The sequence below is a fragment of the Scardinius erythrophthalmus genome (genome assembly GCF_964197995.2).
Source record: "Scardinius erythrophthalmus genome assembly, chromosome: 2".
Taxonomy (NCBI): domain Eukaryota; kingdom Metazoa; phylum Chordata; class Actinopteri; order Cypriniformes; family Leuciscidae; genus Scardinius; species Scardinius erythrophthalmus.
Genome location: NC_138222.1, coordinates 28,284,095 through 28,311,752, shown reverse-complemented (window position 1 = coordinate 28,311,752; position 27,658 = coordinate 28,284,095). Strand labels below are relative to the sequence as shown.

Below are 27,658 nucleotides of genomic sequence, written 5' to 3'. Positions count from 1 at the left end.
CAATAACAAGTTCTGTAATACCGTTTTGTAATAGCAACATTTGAGGCCGAAGCCCAAAGTAAAAACGGCCCTTGCAAAAACCTTAACGCATCGCGCAAAACGATAGTAGTCTAAGTGATATATTTAATTGGAAATGTAGGGTAATGGTTTGCAAGGTGATCACTGGTGACAAAGCCTATAAAATACTCATTCCATAGTTGCAATGTGTTTATGCATCAATAGACTTGCTAGGCTATTTCATACTGTTTCATGTCAAATGTAGTTCGACGCAGGCGCTCGCATTGAGGCCTGAGGTACAGTAGTCGTGTAGTCGCTGTCCGTGGTGCTGAACCAGCCGTCCGCTCATTTCAGTCGGGGAAACAGATTCTCTTTCCCTTCATTGTTGTTACTGGGGGACAGAGTTCTTGTTGGTCTATAGACATTCCAGGTTACATATTCAGTGACTTAAGATGTAGCAGGTGAGGGACATGCGAACCATATCAATACTGTAGCAAATCAAGTTAAGAGGAGTAAAACATGAACACTACTGACATGAGATAAAAAAAAAAAATTAAAAAACATTGTTTCATTATGTCATCCGTTTGTTTGCTCTTTGTAAAACCTAAGAGCGGACTCTGAACGTGTACCGGAGAAATCAGTGCGATTCATAAATGTTACAACAGCGCGAATCGTGACCACTCGGCAACAGTAAGAACAGCACGCTTTGAGAACATCGCACTAGTGAATTTAAACTTGTGAAAGAGCCGCATAATATCAATGGCGAATAAATGAAAAGTTATTCGAAAGACTGAAGCGTGTGACTCTAAGCGGCGCGTGCGCTTATTCTCTGTAATCCTGAACACAAACAAAAAAGTAGCATCTTTCGATCTGAACTGTTTATACTCCAAATGCCCGTAACCTACAATCCAACCACAAGCAATCAAACTCTGTAGTTATCGCCTATTCAGTTCCTGAACATTTCAAAAACCGACCAAAGTCATAATAAGCCCCGCTAAAGTCCAGAATGAGTTCAGAACTGAAACGGAAAGAAATATCACTCACCGTATACATTCTCAGTCATCGAGGTTAAAAGTGATGTTCACATAGGGTTCTGAGAGGATGTCCTATACGGACGCGCGCGTGCATTTGGACCACAGTGCTCATTGCGTGAATGAGCACACTCTTCTTCTTCTTCTTTTTTTTTTTAATGAATGAAGATAAATACCTAGAGAAAGTATCAGGGTTCCCAGTGTATTTAGGGGTGGGGGGTTGAACTTGATTCCTGGGAAGTTAAAGGAAGGCTAGGCTTGTTTTGCATAGACAGAACGCGACGTTCTGCGTATCTTCACATTCAAGGTAAGAATTTAGTTTTGCTAAACAAAATATATGATTTTAGTATCGTTTCACCCCGAGTTTGTGTAATAAATCAAGACTGTATAGTGTACGTATTTTTAAAACGTGTTTGCTCATTCTTTATATTCAGTTACTTTGTGCACATACTCCGTATGCTTAATTTAATGGACACCGGGGCTTCTTAGATACAGCAGTGTCATTTCTGTTGGTGGAGAGCACAGCTTTCCCCGCCACCAGCCTATCACTGTGCTATTGACCCGCATTGACGTCATTGCGTCATTAGGTTTCCCTGGGAAACGCAGAAATTCAAAAAATAGCATCAAATTAATTCAGCTGACAAAGAGAGGGGGCGGGGCTGGCTGTGGGTAAAACGGGTTTGATGGGGATGGCTAGAAGGGGGCTCTCCTAGAAGTGTGGCACTCAACTAGACACGGTGTTACTACTGAAGCGTCAAGTAAAATCTATTGATGGGTCTGCTAGTGTGTAGTTAGTAGCATTTTGGATCTTAAATATTCTGTATATTGGATAAGTTATCATGATTAGCCTGCATCTTGATCGAAGCATATTATTGACATTTTAAATAGCAATTCTTTACCATGAATTAATATAAGATTATCTTTTTTAAAATTGTTAATAATACACCTTGTAGTAGAGGTTGTATGTTCAGTATGTTTATTATCATGGCATGTTTTTATATAGTGAATGTCATGAGGCTTCACAGCCACCTTGTGGTCAAACTCGGGATAGCATAAACGTACAGCTTCGACCTCTGCAGCCAATGTTAAAATGAGCCTGCAATCATATTAAAAAGTCAAAACATATTTATAACATATCATAACTACCACTTTTTATTAATTTAAACCTAGAATTTTTCAAGGGGGGTTGATTTGGTGGAACATTTTATAATGTGACCCATTCACAAGGTTGTTGGGGGTAAACGCTTTACAAGAGACACACTAGCATGTATGATATTCTCTTTTTTGCTTAACAATACTGAATGTGTGATTCAAGTTTTAATTTAGGTCATTAATCAGAAAACAATCATAAACATGTCTTTAAAAACCTCATGTCCATTTCCAATTTAATTTTTGATTAACTTGTATGCTTTCACATAGACTATGGACAACAAACAAATTTTTATCTTGACTTTCCAAGTATTATACATAGAACAATACAGTTCAAAACTTAAGAGTCAACAGCTCAGCTGTGAAAGTAAAGTGATTGGAAATGTATTATAGCAAAATCTCCTTATTGAAGGTCCCTTTCAAAAAATGGCAATAAATATGCTGTTAAAAACACAAACCACACTGTTATTGATCTTTTGCTTAGTTTAAATATTGCCAGTGGCTCTGTCTTCAGCCTGAACGTTAAAGATTGTTCCCATGTCAGCTATAACAGTAGTTTGAAAGCAGTGCAGTAGATGATCAGGGGGAACTCTCCTCTCCACATGTTTGCAGTAGTGGATATTTTTAGCTAAGAGGAGGACGTACAAGATGCTTCAGCCTGCTTTGATGGCAGATACAAGGAGCATACAAGCCTAAATAACAGCAAGATGTAACGGTCTGAACTGTTAACATTAGCAATAACTAAATGGATGTGTGGATGTGTAAAAGAAAGTGTTATAGTGTTTCTTTTAACAATCTGTATTCTGAAAAAAAAAAAAAAAACATTTTAAGACACCCTTTATACACCTAGCAGCTATTGCTGAGAGAGGGACATATGGATATGGTGGGACTAAAAGATTCATTGTATTATTTGTGTTATTGGAAAAAACACATTAGCATTCAAACATACAGTCCGGCACATTCAATGTCAGGCACGCTGAATCTCAACCCCAGAAAAAAATATCCCTTTTTAGAAATATCAGGATGTTTCACTAAAAAAATAATAATAATCAAACAACCCTTAAGCCATAAAACATCATAAAATTGTCTTAAATATCTGGAAAAAATTAAACCGTTTTCATTGCTCAATTGAAAGCCAACCTTATAGACAGTAATGGTATGGTTTATATGTATGAAATTAAGACAACAAATTGACAAACACTCTGTTCCTTACTGATAGCTAAGATTAAGGAGCATGTTCAAGTTATGTGTGTGTGTGTGTGTGTGTGTGTGTGTGTGTGTGTGTGTTCTCAGGGAGCTCGCCGGTCCCTCTTGGAGAGGAGGTAGCACTGGATGGTACGAAGACGGTCTTTGGCTGGCCCAAATTCTGGCTGGAGTTTTAGAGTTGACTCATACCAATGCATGGCCTTCTCAAACTCCTCCTATGAAGATATCATTTAAGTATTTATTAGAAACAGTCATCATTTAACATCAATAAAATACTTCATAATAGTAGGTCTCAAAAAAAATAAAAAAATAAATCACTGACCATAGCTATATAGACGTTTGCCAGAGTAAAATGATTAACAACAAAGTGAGGAGCAATTTCCACTGCCATGCGCGCCACAGTCAGGGCGTCCTCCCATAGCCTCGCATTTTGGAAGATGTTGGCAAGGCTGATGAGAGGCACATCCTAACAGAACAGGAATAAATATTTATGTCAAGCCAACCAAAGGAGAAGAACTTTCTGAGACTGCAAAGGCCCCGATATACTCGCGGCGAAGTTCTTTTTTTGTTCTTCACTTCAGTGTAAAAAGAATTTTGAAATACCTTTGCAGCGATATACTGTTAGCGAACATCCCAACGCTGCCCACACTGCATTTAGATGAATATGTGCTGAGCGCTTTCCTCTCAATAACAAAATAAACGCACAACAAAATGACAGCGGCAAGAAAACAGCAGTTTAGAAAGCATCTGATCACAGCGATGTAGATATATTTGTACAAGCTCCGTAATTCAGCCCTCGCCAGGTCACGTCAAATTTATTTATATAACACTTCATACAATCAAATCAAGCAACTTTACAATATTAAACATGAAAAAAGTGCAAGGGTCTCTTTCAATTAGAATTACGACTTCAATTCCTACTATAAAGCAACTCTACAGTATGTTCATGTTTTTACCCGTGGACATCTGACCTCAACAAACTGCACAGATCAACAGAATATATGAACCGGAATGTTTCCACTTCAAAGAAGGTGGAGCCACAGAGTAGAGGTCTGCGCAGGCTTTAAACTGAAGCCCGAACACGGCCTGTAGCCAAGATCGTTTGACCCGACCTGACTAGTACGGTTACATTTTAAGACTGAACCCTGCCAGTCAAGGGTCTTTCATGCAGAGAATATTGCATAATGAAGCATTTAAAAGTTAATGACCAAACGTATCTTTACAAAAGTTCACAATGCTGTTGCAGATGAAATATAATGTGGATAACACTGAATAAATATCTTTTCGTCAGGTTAGATACTGATTATTAATCACTCAGACACCTTTATCTAAACCTCTCTTCTTAACCGTCGGACTCGCACACCCGCCATGTTTGTAGTTCTACTGAACACATTTTATTCGTGTTTGTAGTTCTCATCGAATCCTCGTCTAATGCATAATTCTAATTTCAAATACTATTTAGGATGGATAGTATGCGAATTGGGACGCAGCATTTGATTTAGAGAGATGCTTTGCACTCATTCATGTATAATATCATACAATGTTTTAAACATTTAAATACACATAGTAAATAGTATAAAATGTTTATATTGCAATTTTATATTAAATTGCGTAGTAATTTTAGATCTTTATGTCTAATTTTGTGCTATCCCCTGGCTCACCTGTTATCCAGCAAACACGAGAAGTGGCTGTGTCTGCCAAATATTTTACCTATTCGGTAGAATTTGTTGCAGTGCAGCTTTCCCTGCATAAATTTGCATTGTAAAAAGTTCTCTCTTTTTAATTTTAAAAGATAAAAATCTTATCACACTCATAGTTAAGGTTTGAGTGCCGTCTGGTGTATTGTGTCTGAAAGAGCATGTGATTGGGGGCACATGCGCAAAAACTGTTTTGTCAATATATGTTATTAGCCTATATATAAATGCACTCCCATGCTCTTTCGCCCACAGCACACGGCATGCAAACCTTAATACATTTAGTTTTTCTTGGTTACATCCTGAAACGAACACCAAATGCACTTCGGTTTGGCCTGATATTGTTCGGAATGAGACACACCAGTTCGTTCTTCGATTTTGCCTGAAGTATGTCGGGGCCTTAATAGTAAAAGTGTACGAGCAGAACCTTCATTTGGTGAGGAGCGTAGTTGAGAGCTTGGCGGAGGCAGTCGATGGCTCTCTTTCCCTGACCTTTCACCCTCCAGTACAATGCTGCCATGCTGGACAGAACCCAGGACGTCTGATTCTAATGGATATACAAACAACCAGATCACGAAATATAACAAATTCTATCACTCTTTTTCACTGATAAACTTTCCAACAGTTGCTCTCAGCTAGAAATACAAACAGTCATGAAATATACAGTATTTACACGCACAGTTATCAGGCATGTGATTGGCTAAGGACAAAAAAGCAGGAAAATATACTGAGACGACACCCCCCCCCCCCCACCACCCAGCCCCCCGCGCGACCCCGACCCCCCGCCGCCAATCAAACTGGTGGCGGATCTATATGGATAGTAAAGCAGGACCCATAACAACTTATTTGAACAAAAAATACATTTTAATTTATTTTACAGCTAGTTGTGCAACATGCAACTTTTTTTGTACAGTATGACAAATGACAACTTATTTGGTGGATGTGTCGCAGTGGAAATCAAAGCCAAGTGTCTAATCCACTGCGCCATCAACACCATTCTATAATAATAGAATAGTAATATAGTAATAGTAATTACTATACTATAGTAATAGTATAGTATAATAATAGTAGTAATAATAATTATAACAACAATGACAATAACTTTTTTGAATTTTAAAACATAATATCTTTTTACCAAACCTATACTGCTAAATGTGCAACATCCAACTTTTTATGACACGACAACAACTTATTTGAATTTAAAAAATAAAGTATATATTTTTAAAACATTTTTAAACCAAACTTAAACTGCTTAATGTGCAACATCCAACTTATGTCATGAGTATGACACATAACAAAAAAAATGCAATATTGTGATATATTATTACAATTTAAAATAATTGGTTTTCCATTTATTAGCCTATACTTTAAATTATCATTTTTTTTTTCTGTGATGCAAGATGAATTTTCAGGATCATTACTCCAGTCCTTTAGAAATCATTCTAATATGATGATTCATTATCAAAGTTAGAAACAGTTCTGCTGCTTAATATTTTTTAATAACCTGTGATACTTTTAGGATACTTTGATGAATAAAAAGTAAAAAATTTAAAATTAAAAAAGAAAAAAAAAAAAGAAGAAAATGTTTTAAAAATAGAAATCTTTTGTAACAACAATATACACTACTGGTCAGTTATTTGGGGTCAGTAATTTTTTTCTTTCTTTTTTTGAAATATTGTTAGTATTGTGAAAAATTGATATTAAATAAGATATAGATATAAGAAAGAATAAGAAAATATATATTTTTAATTTTGAATAAATGCAGTTCTTTTAAACCTTTTATTCATCAAATATATTAGGCAGCAGAACTGTTTCCAACACTAATAAATCAGAACATTAGAATGATTTCTAAAGGATCATGTGATTGACTGGATGTCACATGTGACACTGAAGACTGGAGTAATGATCCTGAAAATTCAGCTTTTCATCACAGAAATAAATGATAATTTAAAGTATAATAAATTGAAAACCAATTATTTTAAATTGTAATAATATATCACAATATAAAAAATGTTTCTGTATTTTTGGTCAAATAAATGCAGGCTTGATGAGCAGAAGAAACTTCTTTCAAAAACATTAAAAATAGTAATGTGTCCAAACTTTTGGCCTGCACTGTATTCCCCCCAAAACTGCACAACTGTAGAGTAAAACATTAATAAAAAAGTGATAATAAATCAAGTCTTAAAACTGACATGATTGTTACAAAATCACACAGTCTGGAGACTCTGGATAACTCAGAACAACTGCTAACATTAAGTTTAAGGTAAAAATAACTGCCATGAAATTATAGTATCTTACTCCTATGCAATTAGATAAACTGTTCATTCACTACATCACTTTACCTCTGTCTTTATCCCCTTTTATCCTCTTCTCTTCTTTTTGGCACTGTATCTATCGCAGACTATAATGCTCATTTATAATGTGTCATGTAAATTCGGCCATCCGTCACAATCAGGAAACTTTCACCGTGTCTCGAACTGGCGCGAGGCCCGTTTCTACGAGCCTGTGTGTTAAGCGCCCTCAAAAAAAGCAATGCTGTCTACATTGGATGCGGCGTCGCGCACGCTACACAACAAATTACCAACAACTGATCGCGCGCGCGCTCTCTTTCTGACGCACTTCAAGCACTCGCTGGGCGGGGGAAAATTGCATCTCTTTGCCATCTGTAACCATGTTGACGTGCCGCCCGGTGTGGCCCTGTTGCGCGGGCGGGGACGGCGATTCGCGGCGATTGTGGTTCCGTCCCGGGTTACCATAGTGACGGCTGTGAGATGCCCCCCCCTCCCCCCCTCCTTTTTTTTTTTTTACAGATCTGCATGATTTACGTAGGTCACATTTTCAGGTCGGAAAATCCGGAATTCCGGATTAATCCGGAAAAATCCCATCCCTGAGTTATAATTGAGCAACAGTGTTTTTTGCACAGTTGAGCTACTGTCCTGTCTGTTTGTAAGGACAATTTTTGTTTATGATGTATAAATGATGGATAAAAACCAAGCCGCACTATCACGTTATCTATACTACTGTTCAAAAGTTTGGGGTCAGTAAGATTTTCTTTTTTTTTTTGAAAGAATTGAATTTTAAAAAAGCAAAGATATTTATAATATTACAAAGATTTACATTTAGAATAAATCCTGTTCTTTTGAACTTTCTATACATAAAAGAGTCCTGAAAACAAAAAATCTACCACTATTTCCACAAAAAAAAAAAAAAAAAAAGAAGCGGCACAACACTGTTTTCGACATTAATAATAATAATAATAATAATAATTATAATAATAATAATAATGTGTTTCTTAGGCACCAAATCATCATAACAGAATGATTTCTGAAGGATCATGTGACACTGAACACTGGACTAATGATGCTAAAATTCAGCTTTGCATCACATGGATAAATTAAATGTTTAAATAGATTGTTTTATAATATAAATGTATTTTAATGGTTTTAAATTGTAATTATATTTCATGATTTTAAATAAATGCAGCCTTGGTAACCAAAATATTACAAAATCTTACCAAACTCAAACTTTTGAATGGCAACGTAGGTCTGATACTTTGCAAAAACCAGACTGGTATAAATCATTTCAGACATCATTCAGAAATGACATTATAAAAAAACAAATAGTTTTAATCTAACTGAAGGCAACTTTTAAAGTGCATGTGACCGCACTTGGTTACATACATACACTCTGTGTCATACCTTTTCCAACACCTTAGCAATACGTGTTCCCACTTGTTCAAAAGACAGTGAGGGAAATTTATCTTTTCCCAGATTCTGCAACACCTGTGACAGAAGAACAAGAGTGAGACAAGACGAGACAAGACAGCCATCCACAAACATCAGAAGCTTTCAGATCAGCAGAATCAGTCACGGATGTAAACAGGAGGAAAAAAGCACCTCTCTGAGCTGACTCTCTCCAGTGTAGTGAATGCCTCCGCGGTTGGCCACGCCGCTCAGATGGTCGAGTGTGTGCATACTGGCAGGGAGGTTGGCGTTGCACACCGGCTCCACCGCAGGTTCCTGAAGTGGAGTGGCAAAATCTATATGCTCTGTGATACTGTGAGGAGTTCAGAATCATGTGTTAGTGGAAAAGAGCCAACTGTGAAAGCATCCCAATTGTGTTTTAAGGGTACAGAATGACCCTAGGAATGATATCCTACTCTATGTTCTTGGCAGACACAGCCAACCAGGTACTAGCCACAGTTGTGAGGTCCACACGACGTGTGCGCTGACATTCCTCAGGACCGGGCCAACCCAGGCTGCTGTAGTCCTTCCATCGCTCTATAAACACAACACATTAAATGTTGTCTCAATTCCTTTTGCAACAAAAAATATAAATATTAGATGAAAATCTTAAACTTAAAACATGAAGATTAAAAGTGTTGCCTTGGAAACCAACTTTTCCGAGTTTCCAAGGCAACACTTTTAATCTTTACGTTTTAAGTTTAAGATTTTTTTTTCTTATCAAGAAAAAAATGATTTTTTGTTAACAAAAATGATTTTAAAACAACTAACTGAAATTTAAGCTGAATTGGAAGTACTAAAAATAAAAATAAAGCTAAACAGAAATATTAAAAACAAAACAAATAAAACAAAATAACAAAATTACTCAAATTAAAAAGAAAATATTAATATAAAACTGATAATTATGTAAAATATGGAGTAAGAATATTCAAAATATGAATAAACACTATAATTGAATCTAAATAATACTAAAATAGCACTGCTCTGCGTTGATAGTCAAAGCATTCTCAGTTCATTCTCAGCACCTGAGGGTCCAGGTGAGGGGATTGTGGGCCCGCTGATCTCAAGGATGGAGTTGCTTGATGTTGGTTCACTCTGACGCACATCTCCATCTCCCACCCAACCCTCTGAGGTATCAGTTTTGGGCTTTTTCACGCGTTTCACCTGGAATGTTATCTGAAGAGACAGAAAAGACCAGGAGTCAAATTCACTTCGATTTCGAATGCAAAACGTTCCTGAACTTTTCAACAGAAAGACGTACCCATTCAGCTCCCTCATCATCCTCACAGTTGCCGAAGCAGGGTCCTCCCCCTCTCGCCCCCATGACCCTGTCGTTTTTCAGCACGCGGATGCCCCGTAGGTCCCCTGTCTTCCCGTTCATGTCCAGAGCCCCCTCAAACGCTCCTATCAGCTCTTCTCTCAGACGCCAGTCCTGTTCCTCTTCCTCCACCCCCTCGGCCTTTTGCTCTAGGCCCCTCTCCTGCCCACTCGCCTCCCCTGAGCCGTTACTGTCCACCACCACCTCTACACGAGACAAGAGAATAAAAGTAAAGAGGAAAGCTGTTGTTAAGAAGCACACTGTATTAGAATCAAGAGTTATGCAGAAATCCTTATTCATTTATTTCCATGTGGATTGACATCAGCAATGTGATAATGGCTATTTGAAATAAAATACTATTGTAGGGCGTACAATAGTATTTTATTTCAAAAAGGATGTCCTGCCAGCTATTGTTTAAAAATAGTAAGAGAAACAGCATGAAATATGAAACAGTATAAATTATGCAACCATACATTTTTTAAATAGTAGTGTGCTATACTGCTATATCACATGACCTCACAACAGTGCATGTTTAATTTATCAAGGACAGGACAGTTACCATCATCACACTTTTAAATTTCATCTTGAGTAAAATGTCCATAAAGCATGGAGAAAGTTGTTGTATTACAAAATTATTACACTGAGTTCCATGTTTGTATTTTCTATGCGTTTTAATGCAGTTTATGAAATATAGAATCTGTTGTTTTTTTGTTTGAAAATCACTTTTAAATATTTCAATGCAGTCTCTTGAGGCAGTCTCTTGATTTTTGATAAAATAATCAAAATGTGTCGAGAAAGACATAAAAATCACAGTACTATCCTTTCCTGCACAGAGCCAATTTAAGACCCTAAAGATGCAGTCACAATTATTTTGTAATGAAGTTTAGTGGATGAAATCCAGGCATTTTAACAGGAATCCACAAGACCAGGAATTTCATGTGAGAGCAAAATATTTCCCCACATAGTTAATCCAACGTGTTCAAGTTGGTTGAGCAAATTTGAACAAAAAGCTGCTTGGTTTGAAAACGACTTTCGTGTGTGTTGTGCCTCTTACATTGCTAAACTACTGACAATAGAAAATGGGCCTATTTAACCTCAATAATTTACACAATAAATTTAAACCTTGAAAGAGAGATTCAGGATTTTATATATATATATATATATATATATATATATACACACACACTCACCTAAAGGATTATTAGGAACACCATACTAATACTGTGTTTGACCCACTTTCGCCTTCAGAACTGCCTTAATTCTACGTGGCATTGATTCAACAAGGTGCTGAAAGCATTCTTTAGAAATGTTGGCCCATATTGATAGGATAGCATCTTGCAGTTGATGGAGATTTGTGGGATGCATATCCAGGGCACGAAGCTCCCATTCCACCACATCCCAAAGATGCTCTATTGGGTTGAGATCTGGTGACTGTGGGGGCCATTTTAGTACAGTGAACTCATTGTCATGTTCAAGAAACCAATTTGAAATGATTCGAGCTTTGTGACATGGTGCATTATCCTGCTGGAAGTAGCCATCAGAGGATGGGTACATGGTGGTCATAAAGGGACGGACATGGTCAGAAACAATGCTCAGGTAGGCCGTGGCATTTAAACGATGTCCAATTGGGGCCTAAAGGGGCCTAAAGTGTGCCAAGAAAACATCCCCCACACCATTACACCACCACCACCAGCCTGCACAGTGGTAACAAGGCATGATGGATCCATGTTCTCATTCTGTTTACGCCAAATTCTGACTCTACCATCTGAATGTCTCAACAGAAAGCGAGACTCATCAGACCAGGCAACATTTTTCCAGTCTTCAACTGTCCAGTTTTGGTGAGCTCGTGCAAATTGTAGCCTCTTTTTCCTATTTGTAGTGGAGATGAGTGGCTTAAAATTGCTTAAATCACCTTTCTTTCCCATTCTGACATTCAGCTTGGAGTTCAGGAGATTGTCTTGACCAGGACCACACCCCTAAATGCATTGAAGCAACTGCCATGTGATTGGTTGATTAGATAATTGCATTAATGAGAAATTGAACAGGTGCTCCTAATAATCCTTTAGGTGAGTATATATATATATATTTTTTTTTTTTTTTTTTTTTTTTACTAAATTACAAAAATGCAAAATAAAAAAAAATTTGTTACTGGTCTCAGACAGTTGGATGGAGTCCGCTGCATCTTATGTGAACATCAAACATAAAGAAAGAAGCCACATAAGCTCCATTATTAATCTTACTCTCAAAGAGAAGAGAGTCTTCTAAAGCAGACACAGGCATATCAGTGTCCCAGGCCTCCTGCCTGCCGCTGCTGCCCGAGTCCCAGTCCTCCAGCTCAGAGTCTTCCTCTGCCTCACAGCCAGAGCCAGCTATACACACACGCGCACACACGCACACACACACACACACTTCAGCTCACATGTTGCTTAACTTGCATTCAATTCAAAATAACTGCATTATTTATATAAAAAATTAACAAAAGGTAGAAAAACAGGACACTTGGACACATTTTTATCATTTGGACTGTTGAATAAACGAGTGTGTTAGTTCAGAAGGGGGGTTGCCAAATTAATCCCTAAATCAATAGCTCAGAGTTCCCCCAAATGAGACGAGGACAATGAGTTCATTTTTGTCTGCAGAGCGCAGCGGCATCTAAATAAAGCCTGTGCTATTTTCAGTGCCCTGAATTATTGAGGACACGATTTCGCTATTTCAAAGTGTCTCACTCAGATGAGTGCCAGGGGAGAGAGAGCTGAGCTAGAGAAGGGGAGCAGCACAAGATGCTGAGGAGAAGAGAAAAGGGGAGCAGGAGAGGGAATGGAGCAAACCCAGAATAGAAGATGCAACGGTAAAGAGTCTAAAATTGGCTCAAAGATTACAGTGCCTGGGCTATAAAAAGAGTGTTGAGCGCTCTGCCGCTGAGGTTGCAACATCAGGGAGAGGGATGGAGGGAGGTGAATGGGGGTAGCTGTCCAGGGGGAAAACTCTTGGATCAGTGATGGGAGGGTCATATGGGTTTACATAGGAGGATACTTACATGGACAGGCCTGGTGCTGGAGATTGTAAAGAAAGGGGTAAAACTGGAGACAGCGCATTAGAGGCAGGCTGGCACGACACTGGGGACAGTGAACCATGAGAGTCAGGGCCCGACGAAACACTGCCAGAGCGCCAGACAGGTTACCCTGACAGAGGTGAACGTTGACCAGACTTAACAGGGTGTGAGGCTGGTGTAGAGAGAGAGAGAGATACATAAACCTTTTAAAAAGCTTTTGTTGGGGCATCTACTGAAAGAGTCACAAGTAAGAAAAGAAAGCATACATCCAAATTTCTTTCATTAAAAATGTGTCATTTATAAAAATACATTTGGTCCCATTCTATATTAAGTGGCTTTAAGTATTATGTACTTACATTGAAAAATAAGTACAATGTACTTATTTGTGTTCAGGTTGTATTGTAAAACACTTGTGCTGCTGTTGAGGTGTGATACGGGTAAGGTTAGGACAGGTGTGGTGGATTGGGTGGGTTTAAGGGTGGGTTAAGGTGTCAGGGAAGGGTCAACAGTGTAATTACAAATGTAATTACATGAATTAATTACAGCTGTAATTACATGCAGGTATTTTCAAAATATAAGTACAATGTAAAAACATGCATGTACACAATAAGTCCATTGTATCAAATTATTAATTCCAATGTAAGTACATAGTACTTAAAGCCACTTAATATAAAGTGGGACCATACATTTATGTCAGGGCTGTCAACTAAACATGTTAGAACGAATGATTCGAAAGAAAATGATGAAAAAAATGAATGCCCTCTGACTTGTATCAAAATACTAAAATTTTAATTCAAGTATGAAGTGACACCTGCATGTCCGCAGGTAAGCAAACAATCAACTAGCCACACTTACTAAAAGCAGCTAAGCACAGTCACGAACATAAGAGCCAGCGGGAGCAGCTATTCTAAATTTGAATGTACATAAAAATAAATGATTAAAATTAGATTCCTAGAGAAATGCTGTCCTAGGACTGCAGTCCCGAAACTGCAGCCTCCAGAATTGCAGGAATACCCTACTCATTTTTTTCAACTATGCAGACTATGTGGTCACCTAACACATGCACTTCTTTTCACAACTTTTTTGCAGTGATTAGTTTGGCCACAAGGTGGCAACACTAATCAAACAAGAAATGAAGGAGACCAGAGATGGAGAGATGCCAAGTCCGCTTGTAATCATAGATATCATATAAAGCAGGGATAGACAACTCCGGTCCTGGAGGGCCACTGTCCTGCAGAGTTTAGCTCCAATCCTAATTAAACACACCTGAACAAGGCAATCAGTGTTTTCAGGATTACTAAATAGATACAGGCAGGTGAGTTTTTATCAGGGTTGAAGCTAAACTCTGCAGGACAGTGGCCCTCCAGGACCGGAGTTGTCTATCCCTGATATAAAGGCTAGATGTCTTAAGGCGGAGTCACTTCCGGCATCACCGGCGGCCATCTTACCACAGGGCTCTGTGAATTAAGGTGAGTGATCAGCATGCACACAAATCCTCTTATCTCGGTGAAATCTTGACGGATTTACAAACGGTTTGGTTTCTTACAAACGTCATTACCGTGGCTATAATTCTTTCATATGGAAGTCCATTTGTATAATTTTTCATATGTATGCAGTTTCATAGCTACATCTCTGACGTTTATAACAAACCAAACCGTTTGAAAATCAGTAGAAAATTGAGCAAGTTATGGTTATTTAAAAGTACATGCACCATGTTACGAGTGAGCGAGCACCCTGTCGTAAGATGGCCGCCGTGTGCGGACGTCGACCTCCATTGGCCAGCAGCGCGGACAAGACATCTAGCCTTTATATGATATCTATGCTTGTAATAGGCAACTGTGGGATTCTTTTATTGGCAAGTCGTTTATATATAAAAGAAAAAAAAATGCACAGGTCTCGGTTTTTTGGGCCTATTTTAAAAATTATGGTTGCTTGTTAGGAAAATCTGACAAGCAACTTTTTCTCTTTTACATTTATGGTCGCTGTTTCCACCAATACATTGCTCAACACTGTCTGCTCAAAGCTAATAGACAATATCAGTGCCATAATACAAGTGCTGTAGCCCCCTCCTCCCCCTCATTGGAGAAAAATCACGCTCAACGTGCAGGCATGTGACACCGTAAATCAACGCAAGCAATGATAGTTAGTAGACGTAAATAGACTTATGTACATTTTCACAAACAATGGCACCAACAGAAATGTACAGAGATGGAGAGGAAACATGGGAGATCATGGACGGTGTATTCTGCCATATTGCACGTTGCCGTTTCCTCCATTCATTGTGATATGAGTGAACAGTCTTTGTATATCTATAGTCTTTGGTGGCATGTCAAAATAAGATAATCAACAAGCTGTCGACACTGCAATCTAGTTATGTAATCACTTACAGTGTAAAGTGGGTGGTTGAAGTCAAAGTCTGCACTATAACAGGTGTGGTGTTCAACGGTCTCCATTGTAGGTCAGTGTCAGTACGTACCTCAGAGCGGTTGATCTGCAGGGCCTGTTGCAGCAGATCATGAGCCTCTTCATGCAGGCCGTAGTGCAGCAGCAGGTTGGCAGTGTTGACCAGAGGCATGTCTCTGTGCTGAGGAGGGGTAGAATGGAGCGCCTGACGCAGACACAGCAAAGCTTGTGAGCCATTTCCTTTGGCACGCCAGAAAAGTCCTGCCTCATTCTGCATCAACCACAGCGGTCCATTCATCTGAGAAAAAGAGACTTTCCATTTGATCTTCTTTAATGCTTTTGATTTTACTGTCGCATTTCTACTTCTATTTTAAAAATGCTGCAGAAAGACAAAACCAATTATAAGCAGCTAACAATTTCTAAGATGTGAATCCAATCAAAAATGAAACGTCAGTCATTATTTACTCACCTGCATTAGGTTCCAATATTTATTCAGTGGAACACACATACACAAATGTTTTTAAAGACTCTTCACATAGAAATGTTCCCTATCAAGACAGTGACCATGTGCCATTCAGTTCCTAAAAGGCCAATTCAGCACTACCTATGTGTGTACCATATATACCACCATTCAAAAGTTTGGGGCAATAAGATTTTTTTTTTAAATAATATAATACTTTTATCAGCAAAAATACATTAAAGTTATCAAAAGTGATCTTTTACATTGTAACAAAATTTATTTCAAATAAATCCTGTTCATTTAAACTTTCCATTGTTTAAAGAATCCTGAAAAACAAGTATCAAGGTTTTCACAAAAAATATGAAGCAGAACTGTTTTCAGCAAATCAGCATATTAGAATGATTTTTGAAAGATCATGCGACACTGAAGACTGGAGAAATTATGCTGAAAATTCAGCTTTGCATCACAGGAATAAATTACATTATAAAATAGATTGTAAAAGAGATTATCAGTGAATAATGGCTATAAGTTGGGTTTGTTCCTCACTCAAATCTATTGCATGCTTTCAGATCACTTTATATTATTTACATTACACTACAGTGACAAGTCGTATTTTATGGTGCTTTTATTGTGATTATTTTTGTCCTTTTCTGAGCTGAACAGTCGATAGTAACTATGAACTCTCATTGAATAGAAAAAAAAAACCCTTAGCAAAATGACCAGTATATGGGTGTGGAAAGAAATGAGGGTATATTACTATAACTTTTTACATTTTCATTTTAAATTGATTGATTCTTCAATTCTGTCTGTGCAGCTCCACACTGTCTATCCTTACACAATTAGTCTAATCTTTTTTACTTTTTTTCTTTTTTAAATCAAATTTTTAAATCATTTTGAGTAATTTGGTCTCCAATTATCGACACAAAGCAAATTGCGCAACTGCTAATGCACTCGACATGAGCCATATGCAGCCTTGATTCTTTTACCTTGTCCAGAGCCTGAGCAATCAGCGCTCCGGTTTGCTCCAAACTCCTCCCACCACTGCGCTTCAGCAGCACCTGCACAAAACACGCACGCAGAATGACTCACCTAAGAAAACACAACACTCCTACATACCAAATATCCCACTGCTTCATCTACCTGCACAAATAGCTCAGCTAAACTAAGGGCGTGGTACAGAACTTCTTTTACACTGACAGTGTTGACAGCGGGCTCATACCTCGGCAGCATGTGGGTCAGGCAGCTCCTTCTCCAATGCCCAGGCCAGAGAGTCCAGCGGGTCTCTAGCGGTGACAAGACTTTTAAAGCTACAGTCTGGTGTCTTTTCTGGTGGTGGAGGACTTTTGCTGTCCAAGAGGATATTCAGAGCCCTGGTAACAACGATAAAAAGCTCATTGATTAATACAATTCAGAGAAATAAAAATACACCAGACCTGGTTTCCAGCTTTCAAATCGAGCCAAAACTCTCAAGCAGAACGCTTAAAAAAAATAGCAAAAAATAGCATCATAATAAATCATCAATTATAATAAATTATGTAACATCTGGAAAGGTTATGCTACTATACATTGTGTCTGTGATCTTGTGGTTTATACTGATGAAATGTAACATAAGAGTGCATGTTACGGTTCCACTTGTCTTACTTAAAGTTGCGGGACTCAGGGACCAGGTAATAGGTGGGAAGTAGGTGCACAGGAGGAATCGTGGGGAATCGTTGTGCACAGTCAGACCTCCTGGGCCACAGCACCATCTGACTCTCCTGTTCACACACAACAACCAGAGAGAATGTGACCTCTAGATATACTGGACAGTACAGACATATGGTGCTTTCACACCAATTACAGTAATTACTATATGACATGACGACTTGGACTTTGTACTCTGAGCTTTACTTCCTCAGAATTGGAATTATATTACGTTTCTGTGGCAACAGTATTAACACAAAATTAATTTGCAAAATTTAAGTAATCAATATACAAAACCACGAGAAAAAAAAAAGTTATGCAAATGTCTTAAAATGTTATTGTTCATATGTCATATTTAGTAGGAAATTAGTTAGTTATCCACCTATTAAATTGTGCTATTAAATTATATTGTAGCCTATTTTTTATTTTATGTATGTTTATTTTTCAGATTATGCTTGCATCATTTAGACATTACCAATTGTTGGAAATGTTCAACAGAAAAATCCAGAGATAAATACTGAACTACATTTTACTGCTAAAGCTGCCACAATTTTGAGTGTCTTCTCATGGCGTTACAATGGTCAAGTGACACTCTGAAATCTCTCCAGAGCTCTCTGAAGTTGTAATCGTGAGTTCCAGGACGATATGACTTTTTACAAGTGAGAATAATGTAATTACAGTAACTCCAACATAGTGTGAACACACCTTTATATTGTGTTCTAACATACACTGATCAGCCACAGCATTAAACCACCAGCCTAATATTGTGTAAGTCCCCCTCGTGCTGCCAAAACAGCTCTAATTCATTGAGGCATGGACTCCACAAGACCTCTGAATGTGTCCTGTGGTATCTGGCACCAATATATTAGCAGCAGATCCTTTAAGTCCGGCAAGTAGCGACATGGGGCTCCTACTGATCAGATTTGTTGCTCCAGCACATCGCACAGGTGCTCGATTGGATTGGGATCTGGGGAATTTGGTCTGTGGCTACGGTGATCCATATACAGCAGACTGCGATGCACTGTGTGTTCTCACATCTTTCTATCATGGGCAACATTATGTTTTTGGGCTATAGTAGGTCTTCTGTGTGATCAGACCAGACGGGCTAGCCTTCGCTCCCCATGTGCATAAATGAGCCCATGGCCTTGACGCTAGTTCACCGGTTGTCCTTCCTTGCACAACTTTTGGTTGGAACAAACCACTGCATACAGGGAACACCCCACAAGACATGTCGTTTTGGAGATGCTCTGACCCAGTCGTCTAGCTAACCATCACTATTTGGCCCTTGTCAAAGTCGCTCAGTTCATTTTTCCTGCTTCAAATACATGAAATTCGATAATTTGCTTAATCAATCCCATCCCTATGTCACTGTAACAATATAATCAAGATAATTCATCTCTCAGTGGTTTTAATGTTGTGGCTGATCAGGACATATATACACTCACTGTGTGTGTATGTACAGTATAACTGTATATATCTATATATCTATATACTCACTGTATACTGTGTATGTACAGTATATATGTGTGTGTGTGTACATAATATACATATATATATATATATATATATATATATATATATATATATATATATATGAAGAGTCCAGACGCAAAAGCCTCTAAGTGCCATCTTAAATTTTCTTCTAGAATGATCATTTTGATCAAGTTCGTATATTTAAGTTCAGTAATTTCACTGAAATGGCAATGAAAATGACCTATTAGTTGTCATTTAAGTGAAATTACTGAACTTAAATATACAAGCTTGATAAAAATGATAATTCTAGAAGAAAATTTCTGATGGCACTTAGAGGCTTTTGCATCTGAACTCTTTATATATATATTTATTTATTTAATTATTTATTTATATATACACACACATATACACACACATATATATATATATATATATATATATATATATATATATATATATATGTGTATATGTATATGTGTGTGTGTGTGTGTGTGTGTGTGTGTGTGTGTGTGTGTGTGTGTGTGTGTGTGTGTGTGTGTGTGTGTGTGTGTGTGTGTGTGTGTGTGTGTGTGTGTGTGTGTGTGTGTGTGTGTGTGTGTGTGTGTGTATATATATATATATATATATATATATATATATATGAAGAGTTCAGATGCATATATATATATATATACACACATATATACACATATATACATATATATATATATATATATATATATGTATATATGTGTATATATATATATATATATATATATATATGCATCTGAACTCTTCATATATATATTTCATTTTTATATATATACACACACACACACACATATATACATATATAAAATAAACTAACCATAAAAGTGCTTAGTGCTTATCAGCTCTTGGCCATATTTAAACCCATTTCACAGAATTTTCATCTTTCATTCAAACTTTAATCAGATCTTACATCCGTAGAGGTGATCTCCTTGTCCCAGTGGGCTGCAGGTTCCCGTCCTAAGGACACCGTGTAGGACTTTTGAGGACTGTGACTCTCATTCACACTCAACTCGGACACCAGTGCAACACTGTTGGCTATTGACACCTCCTCACCGAACTACAAACACACACAACATGTCAGAGAATGAGATGACTGACATCCTAAGCAATATCACACAAGCAGAAGATATTGCTTTCATAAAACATTTTATAAACGTTTTACAAACAAGTTCGTTTCAGCTAATCAGACACCAAAAAGGTTGAGAACCACTGCTATAGACAGCAGTGCAGTGGTGATGTTTAAGAGTCAAAAAACTGCTTAATATTTAGTCTCTATTAAAGTCCACGTGAACCGGAAGTTGCAACCAACATTACATCAGTATTGTGACATGTTTTCAGTCTCACCTGTATGTAGTGGACATTTTCAAACACTTCTCCACGGTGATACCGTACAGGCAAGTCAAAAGGGCAGTGCAGAGTGAACTTCTGCTGGCCCATATGACACATTTGGTGATTTCCTGAAACAAAAACAAAAAAAAAAATCACATGCCTCTTATGCACATTCATGTGAGCAACAAGGAGAGACAATAAACCTGGCGTCAACAAGATCTGGCAGGCTTGCGAAACTTGTTTATCCAGTATATTGCACAATCTTATATAGGACCTTGAGTTTGTAGGTCTATGTAACAGACACTGTATGAATGGAACTGAAAGGTGAAGATATGCAGTTTAAAACATGCCATCTAACCGAGTTGTGCTTCTTTAGCCATCTGGGTCTCGTGGATGATGTTTCTCAGGATTTGCTCCTCCTGAATGAGCTTGTGCTTTTCCAGCATCTCCTGCTGCCGCAGGTAATGATCGTGTTGCTTCTGGTACTCCTTCAGTTCATTCAGGGTGCGTTGCAAAGACCTACACAAACAGTGAAAGAAGATGTGTGTTCATTTCACACTTGCATAGTGTTTTTTTTTTTAGCACAAACTCAAATTCATTTGTGCCCCCTTCCTTGTCATCAACATGAAATCAATTATAAGTTCTTTATTATCACTCCAAATGTTGAAATTCGAATGTAAGAAATGCAGAACATTAGTCATTTTAGTCCGTTTATTTGTTGTAACTACCAAAATATTGACAGAAAGTCAGCTGTCATTGAAAACTAATCTTTTTACAGTTACTGTACAAATAAAACAATATTACATAACACAACATCTACATAACCACCGTGAATAACTGCACATGGTGAATAAAGCAGTATGTACAAGCCTTACAAAGCATAAATCTGTATTCAGATTTCAGAAGAATCATTTTGACATTTGTAATACGAATGGAACAAGCGCAATTGACAATGAAAGCCGAGGAGACGTACACACACTGTAAGTTGATGAGTTGATTTATCCGCGTTTTAATATGCTCTCGTTCATAGAGATTTTTCGATGGACACTGAGGCTTTTTAGGTTGGGTAGAATCGACAATCTCTGACCCAGTTTGTTTGCTGGCTGCAATACGCTGTGTTTCCTGCCAACTGGCATCCCGGGGTGTCGAAATACTATTATACTATCACACAGACCAAAGCAAAAACAGACATTCCAACACGGAAAGCACATTTCAAAGTAAAATAACTGGCTGTAGAAGTGTTTTTCAGAGAAACGAGTATGTGAACTCAGCATGTTTCCTAAATATCTGCAAACATATTTTATGCTTTAGTAGAGCAAAAAAAGTTACATACAGCACTTTTAAACCATTTAAATGTTTAGGACATTTGCGTTGTAAGAATGTACAGGGAGTCTTAAGATTTAAAAGCGCTGATTCGTTAGGTAATGTTTTCTCATTAAAATCAGATGATTTCTTTTTAATTCAATAGAACGTAAAGGAATACGGTGGAATACCAATACAGAAGCACGGTGGATTCAATCTTTATGACGTCATGATCAATCCAGTCATTTATGTAGATCAGTGGTTTGAGACCTGCAGTACAACCCTAGAGGTCACGGATCCCCTGTTGAACGGCTCTGCAATGGTCCAGTGAGTGTATGGGGAGCCACTCATTAGCAGTAACAAGGCTACTTCATACTCTGAAGGTTTTACTAATGAGACTGCACAGAAAAAGAGTGACAGTCCATGAGAAAACAAATGTTACCGGTGTTGAGCCTCAAGCCGCTGCTCCAGCTTCTGCTGACACAGGACGGCATGTTTCCTCCTCAGGGCCTGTTCAAAGCCTGGCTGAGCCTGCAGGGCCTGCTCATAGCACAGCACCGAGTGATTATACTCCCCCAACATCTACCAGAGACACAGGAGGAAGGAGAGAGATGCAAAAGGAACTGAGTGTCATTTGATACAAAACAAGGAAATCAGATACTAAACCAAAACTGCCATTTCCTGTCCAGCAGAAAGTGTGAGCACAGAGGATTATGAGGAAGTTCAAAAACATTTTTAAAATGTATTTTCAAGAAGCCATCCCTCTTCTTCACAACGCTGCACTCACAGCGTAAATGTTGCCCAAGGTGTAATGGCTGGTTAGCAGATCGGTGGTGAGATCCAGAGCCGCATGGGCAAGGATGGCTGCGTCAGCTGAGAAGTGTGCTCTGTGAAGTACGTTCGCCATGTTGACGAGAGCGACGTCTTTGTGCTGCCTGCAAAAAAAAAAAAAAAAAAAAGTGGAAATACATGAAAATGTATGCAAATCAAGATGACACAACTTGTGAAGTTCTTTGTGCAGGTGGCGAGAGACCAATTTCACTGTTGATATGCTATGCACGCGATGTGTCATTTCCAGTTACCTTGGAGAAAAATGGAGGGCACGGACCACACAGTCCACAGTTCGCCTGGGTTCATTCTTTATCCGCCAGTAGAAAGAGGCCAGGTTATAAAGCACCCATGAAGAGGAATTCTTGAAAAAGAAAAGAAAGACGGTCATCATTAATCTTCAGGGATGACAATTTCAGCTGACTTCTGCAGTTATCTGTGAAACTTTAAAGACTGCAATCATAGAGGAAAAACTAAACCATAGAGAAAAATGAAGTTTCCACTAATGCATTTCAATAACTTCTCCAGTTATGAGTACATTTTCCTAGATTTACATTTGTATTTCAGGTACCAATCCTAAGAATAAATAAGTTAAAACAATTATTTTTTATTAATGTCTTCAATAAAGCAATAAATGGCCGATATTAAAATGATCTATTATTTTGTCTAAATAAATAAAACAAAATGAATCATTTCAAACACTAAAAGAGCATCACATCATTATAATTTACGGTATAAAAATGGGTATTCATTTTGAGATCTGCTAAAAAATGACATTTAACGATGTTATTAAATTATTAGTGTTATTAAAGATGAACTTTATGAAAATTTAAGTTGGTTAAATGTAAAAATAAGGGATAGGAGAAATTGAGAATGCACAATTAAATATCCAATATTAACCAAAACCGATATAAATAATCAAAAAACCTTAATACTGTCCATTAAAAAGTATTGTACCGCTATTTAATCATTTTATGTGGTTGGAAGTGCGACTTTCTAATCACCGAAGCGCAAAGTAAAGCACTTTGTGTACCATAAGACCAGATGGTCGCAAGACCACAAAAACCTAATACTAAATCTTTCACTGATGCAAGACTTTCATTTTAAAAGACGTGCGTGAAAGCCCTTGACTCTTCTGTCAGACGCAGTTTAAGTAAAGTGTGCCTGAGAAAAACACGTTGTCCTGATTCAGTATCTGAGGTCAAATGAGATGTTGTCAGGCTGTCATTGTCATTATTCTACTGTTATTTTTGTAACTTTCGTAACTTTCCTGTCCTGCTCACGGTGCGCAATCTTCAACTGGCGTGCTGTATATCACTTCACTATATATAAAGAGCGAATGAAATTACGAGCGTTCAACGTGGTAAATACAAAATTACCAAAAAGTACCAATAAATTACATAACTGGTATGTTGTGTGTTAGCTGGGAAAGATTTGCATGCAGGTGTGATGTTCATTCTGTTCATCAGAATTAGTGTCCATATGGTTCATAAACAGTTCATGTTAGTGTTGTGTATGTACCATGGTAACTGTATTTTCTGTAACCTTAACCAAAAATACTTTATTTTACATTTTTGTTATTTTCTATATTTTTAATGACTGTGGTGGCTAAGTAACTTTACATACTTACTAACACAACATAAACTAGTTTGTGACTGCTATTTAATAGCCTTACCTTATTATACTGTTTTTCTTTTTTATCAGTGTTAGTGATACTCTTACAATTTATGTGTATGTTAATTAAAGTGGGACGGTAAGTGTGTGAACCATTTTTGAGAAACACATTTTCTCGGTTTAAATTCCTAAAAATCTAGGTCGCAGCTTAATGACTATGGGAAAATCTGGGTCCCATGGCGAAACCAGTCGAGAACCACTGCCAAAAGAAACTATTAGCTTTGTGTCACAAAGGCTGCTTCCCTCATTCCCGCACATTGATGCTGCTTGCATCTTAAGAAGAATAATCATATTAAATTAGAGGAGAACATAACAACAAAGATTTCCAGTCACTATAGAAAATTTGGTCACACTTATATTAGGTGTCCTTAACTACTATGTACTTACATCAAAAAATAAGTACAAAGTACTAGTGGTGTCAACAATAATCGATTCGGCGATGCATCGCAATGCGGGGCATGCACGATTCAGCATCGATGTGGCAAAGTGCCATAATCGATTATGTCACTGTTTATTTTCTGGCCTTGAGTTGGACAATAAAGTTGTTAAGTTTCAGTTACTTCCGGGACTTTCAAACATCAAAATAACATTTATTAATATGTATTCTTGTCAAAATGACATATAAACATCTTTTCCTGTTCTATTTTGCCTGGAAACGCTTCCAACACGCTTGCGTGTCGCGTGAAAAATAGGCGTTGGCTCTATTTCTAGCATGCACGTGTTTTCCGCGCGGCTCGAGACGCGTGTGTCACGCAGGCAGTGTGCAAGCTCTACCTGTTAACATGGGAGCCGAAAAAAAACGGACACGCCACGCAGCCAGTGTGTTGCCGGCCTTACGCGGTGTGTAAAACCTGCCACACTAAAATCAAGCACATTGGCAATACAACTAACTTAAGTTAGTTTAAAAAAACACTTATGTTCACTGCTGGAAAACGTTGGCTGTTATTATTGCTCTATTTAATTTCAAATGGTACTAAAGCAGAGAGAAGAGAAACATTTCTCATTCAAAGCACTGAAAGCAGTGATTTATGTTTACTTATTCAGTTTTCAGTTTTGAAAATGCCATATCCAATACCCTGTACCATTACATTTTATTTAATGACATTTATGTCAAAGATACAGGAGAGTGATAATACACACATAGCAGCCAATCAAATCTGTTGTTCAATATCTGACTGCTTGTATTGCGTCATGACTGATGAAAAATTTGTCTTGTTGTGTGCAGTAGAATTTTGATGCATCGCAATGCGTCGTAGAATCGAATTCAATCGAATCCTTACCAGGTGAATCGTATCGAATCGAATCGTGAGGGCAGTGCCGATGCACACCCCTACAAAGTACTTATTGTGTTCATATTGTATTGCAAAAAAACTTTTGCTGCTATTGAGGTGGGACACGAGTAAGGTTAAGTGTGTATTAAATGGTAAGGGAAGGTCAACAGTGTAATTAGGCTATATACTGTATGTATTTACAGAAATGTTTTTTTTTTAAATGTAAAAACATGTATGAACACAATTTAATTGTATCAAATGATTAATTTCAATGTTAGTACATAGTAGTTAAAGACACCTAATATAAAGCGGGACCAAAAATTCCAGACTTTTCCAGGCTTAGAAATCCTAACTGTGACATTTCAAGGATTTCCATGATTGTGGAAACCCAGAAGAGAATATAAATCAAGCAAATCAACTTACTTTTAGTAGGGCCTGGTGTATCTGATGCCCAACCTCATCCATACTCTGCCCCATCTTAAGAGGCAGGGAGGCAAAGATTGGGTCATCCTTTGAAAGCAAGGGGGATGTTAGGTTTACCTTCTCTTGGACACCCTTAGAGAGAGAAACCAGAGCGACAAAGACAATGAGGGTACATGTGAGAGAATAAGAGAAAGTTATGTGTAAGGATGCTGCTTAAAACACTCACCCTGAGGTGCTGAAATGCATGAATGCTGTAAGGGAGATCGAGAATTTTTGTGCAGTCAGGTTTTTCCAGGTCTGTAGGTAGAGGTGACATCTGATCCAAAAAATCATCTGGACTAGAAAACCACAACAATAAAAATGGAATGACGTATGTGATAAGAATGACTGAAATGCTCATTGCATTAAAAAAAAAAAAAAAAAACCTGAGGAAACACATTTCCTGAACAAACACTTACTTTATGTCTTTGCTTTCCAGGGATATAAAAGTGCCATCATAGAGATCCAAGTCTCCCAGAGGAACCTTAGCTGTGACACAGTCAGCATCTTCTTTGTAATGCCGCTGCTCTAAACCAGTATCCCGGTCCTCGTTCTCTTCAATATGAATCTTCTGAGCAACTAGTTGCTTCTGCAAAATGTACAATAATTCACTGTCAGGTTAATAGTTTAGGGAAGCGCGTTTACTTAAGAGCGGTCTTCTTCAAGACACGGCACATTATAAAAGATCCTTTTAGGCTATGTTGAATGTGAGGCTTAACATCACCTCTAACTTCTTGAGGTAGTTCACACGAGTCTCTTGTTGCATGAAAAGAACTAAATGGTGGGGATGTTTCAAGTTAAGAGGAGAGTCCACCTGAAAACGAAAGAGCGCGTGAAAGGCAAAGGCAAAATCAATGCACACACATGCTTCAGAGCAAGAGTCACTATCTGATAGATATTAGGTCACAGGTTAGATGACATCAGGAAGCCAAATCAGGCTGATGGTTTGAACAGTATTAATGAATCAGTGCACAAGAGAGCGCTGTGATATAATGATATAAGCAGCAGACAACAGCTGTCAACACACGCATCTGCCTGACAGCTGCATAAAGCAGTGTTAGTGGGTAACAATCAGACCAGAAAGTGATTTTTGAGGCTCTCTCGTCTTTCTTGTCTTGTAAATATGATCTAGAGAGCGATGGAGTGACTAAACACGACACAGTCGCTTACCTGCTGTTGGATTTTGCCGTCCTCCGTCACCACCCAGTGCGTCGTAGCTCGCCCGGGCTTGGCCAACAGTACACAGATAAAAATGAACGCCGGTCCTCGGACGGACGGGCTCCAGAATATTTTATTACTGGAATGATTGCCTAAGCTATTGCTCTTGACACCCGCCATATTTCTACCGTCTGTCCATTCGACCCTAAAGGTTCGCGTCATTCACCTCAATCTGCTTCCGGGTTACAGAGTGACTCCGCCTCTCCGCATGACCTAAACATTCGACAAACTGCTTTTATTTTTTTTCACAATTATTAAGAAATATGTCATCGTAACAACCAAATAAACATGGCAAATGTTATTTTATTTAGGTAAAACGCTTCTCTTTTTCAAAC

General features: G+C 38.0%; 1 protein-coding gene across 3 annotated transcripts; it reads right to left on the bottom strand.

Annotated features, from left to right (window-relative positions):
* Positions 1–1,989: 1,989 nt before the first annotated feature.
* Positions 1,990–27,534, bottom strand: ttc17 (tetratricopeptide repeat domain 17). 3 transcript variants are annotated; one of them, XM_081359829.1, is made up of 25 exons: positions 27,276–27,534; positions 26,830–26,919; positions 26,525–26,694; positions 26,293–26,404; positions 26,067–26,198; positions 22,953–23,062; positions 22,658–22,805; positions 22,313–22,452; positions 20,927–21,087; positions 20,584–20,696; positions 20,150–20,296; positions 17,695–17,810; positions 17,273–17,423; positions 17,040–17,111; positions 15,667–15,891; positions 13,176–13,362; positions 12,379–12,507; positions 10,082–10,344; positions 9,846–9,996; positions 9,237–9,357; positions 8,974–9,133; positions 8,776–8,859; positions 5,505–5,624; positions 3,706–3,849; positions 1,990–3,598 (listed from the first exon to the last, which is right to left on the bottom strand). In XM_081359829.1, the coding sequence occupies exons 1-25, from the start codon at positions 27,483–27,485 to the stop codon at positions 3,467–3,469; spliced, it is 3,588 nt and encodes a 1,195-aa protein (XP_081215955.1). In that variant the 5' UTR covers positions 27,486–27,534; the 3' UTR covers positions 1,990–3,466. The 3 variants fall into 3 exon arrangements, with proteins under 3 accessions (XP_081215955.1, XP_081215956.1, XP_081215957.1); XM_081359830.1 differs by lacking the exon at positions 26,830–26,919 and having other exon boundaries at positions 27,276–27,453; XM_081359831.1 differs by lacking the exons at positions 26,830–26,919; positions 27,276–27,534 and having other exon boundaries at positions 26,293–26,399; positions 26,525–26,630.
* Positions 27,535–27,658: the final 124 nt, after the last annotated feature.

Excerpts from the sequence above, each read along its gene's own strand:
- ttc17 (XM_081359829.1), bottom strand. The coding sequence starts at position 27,485 with ATGACGCGAACCTTTAGGGTCGAATGGACAGACGGTAGAAATATGGCG. Across the intron at positions 20,697-20,926 it reads GGCTAAAGAAGCACAACTCG|GAAATCACCAAATGTGTCAT; the intron begins GTTAGATGGCAT and ends TTTTTGTTTCAG. Across the intron at positions 15,892-17,039 it reads TTGCTCAGGCTCTGGACAAG|ATGAATGGACCGCTGTGGTT; the intron begins GTAAAAGAATCA and ends TCTTTTTCTCAG.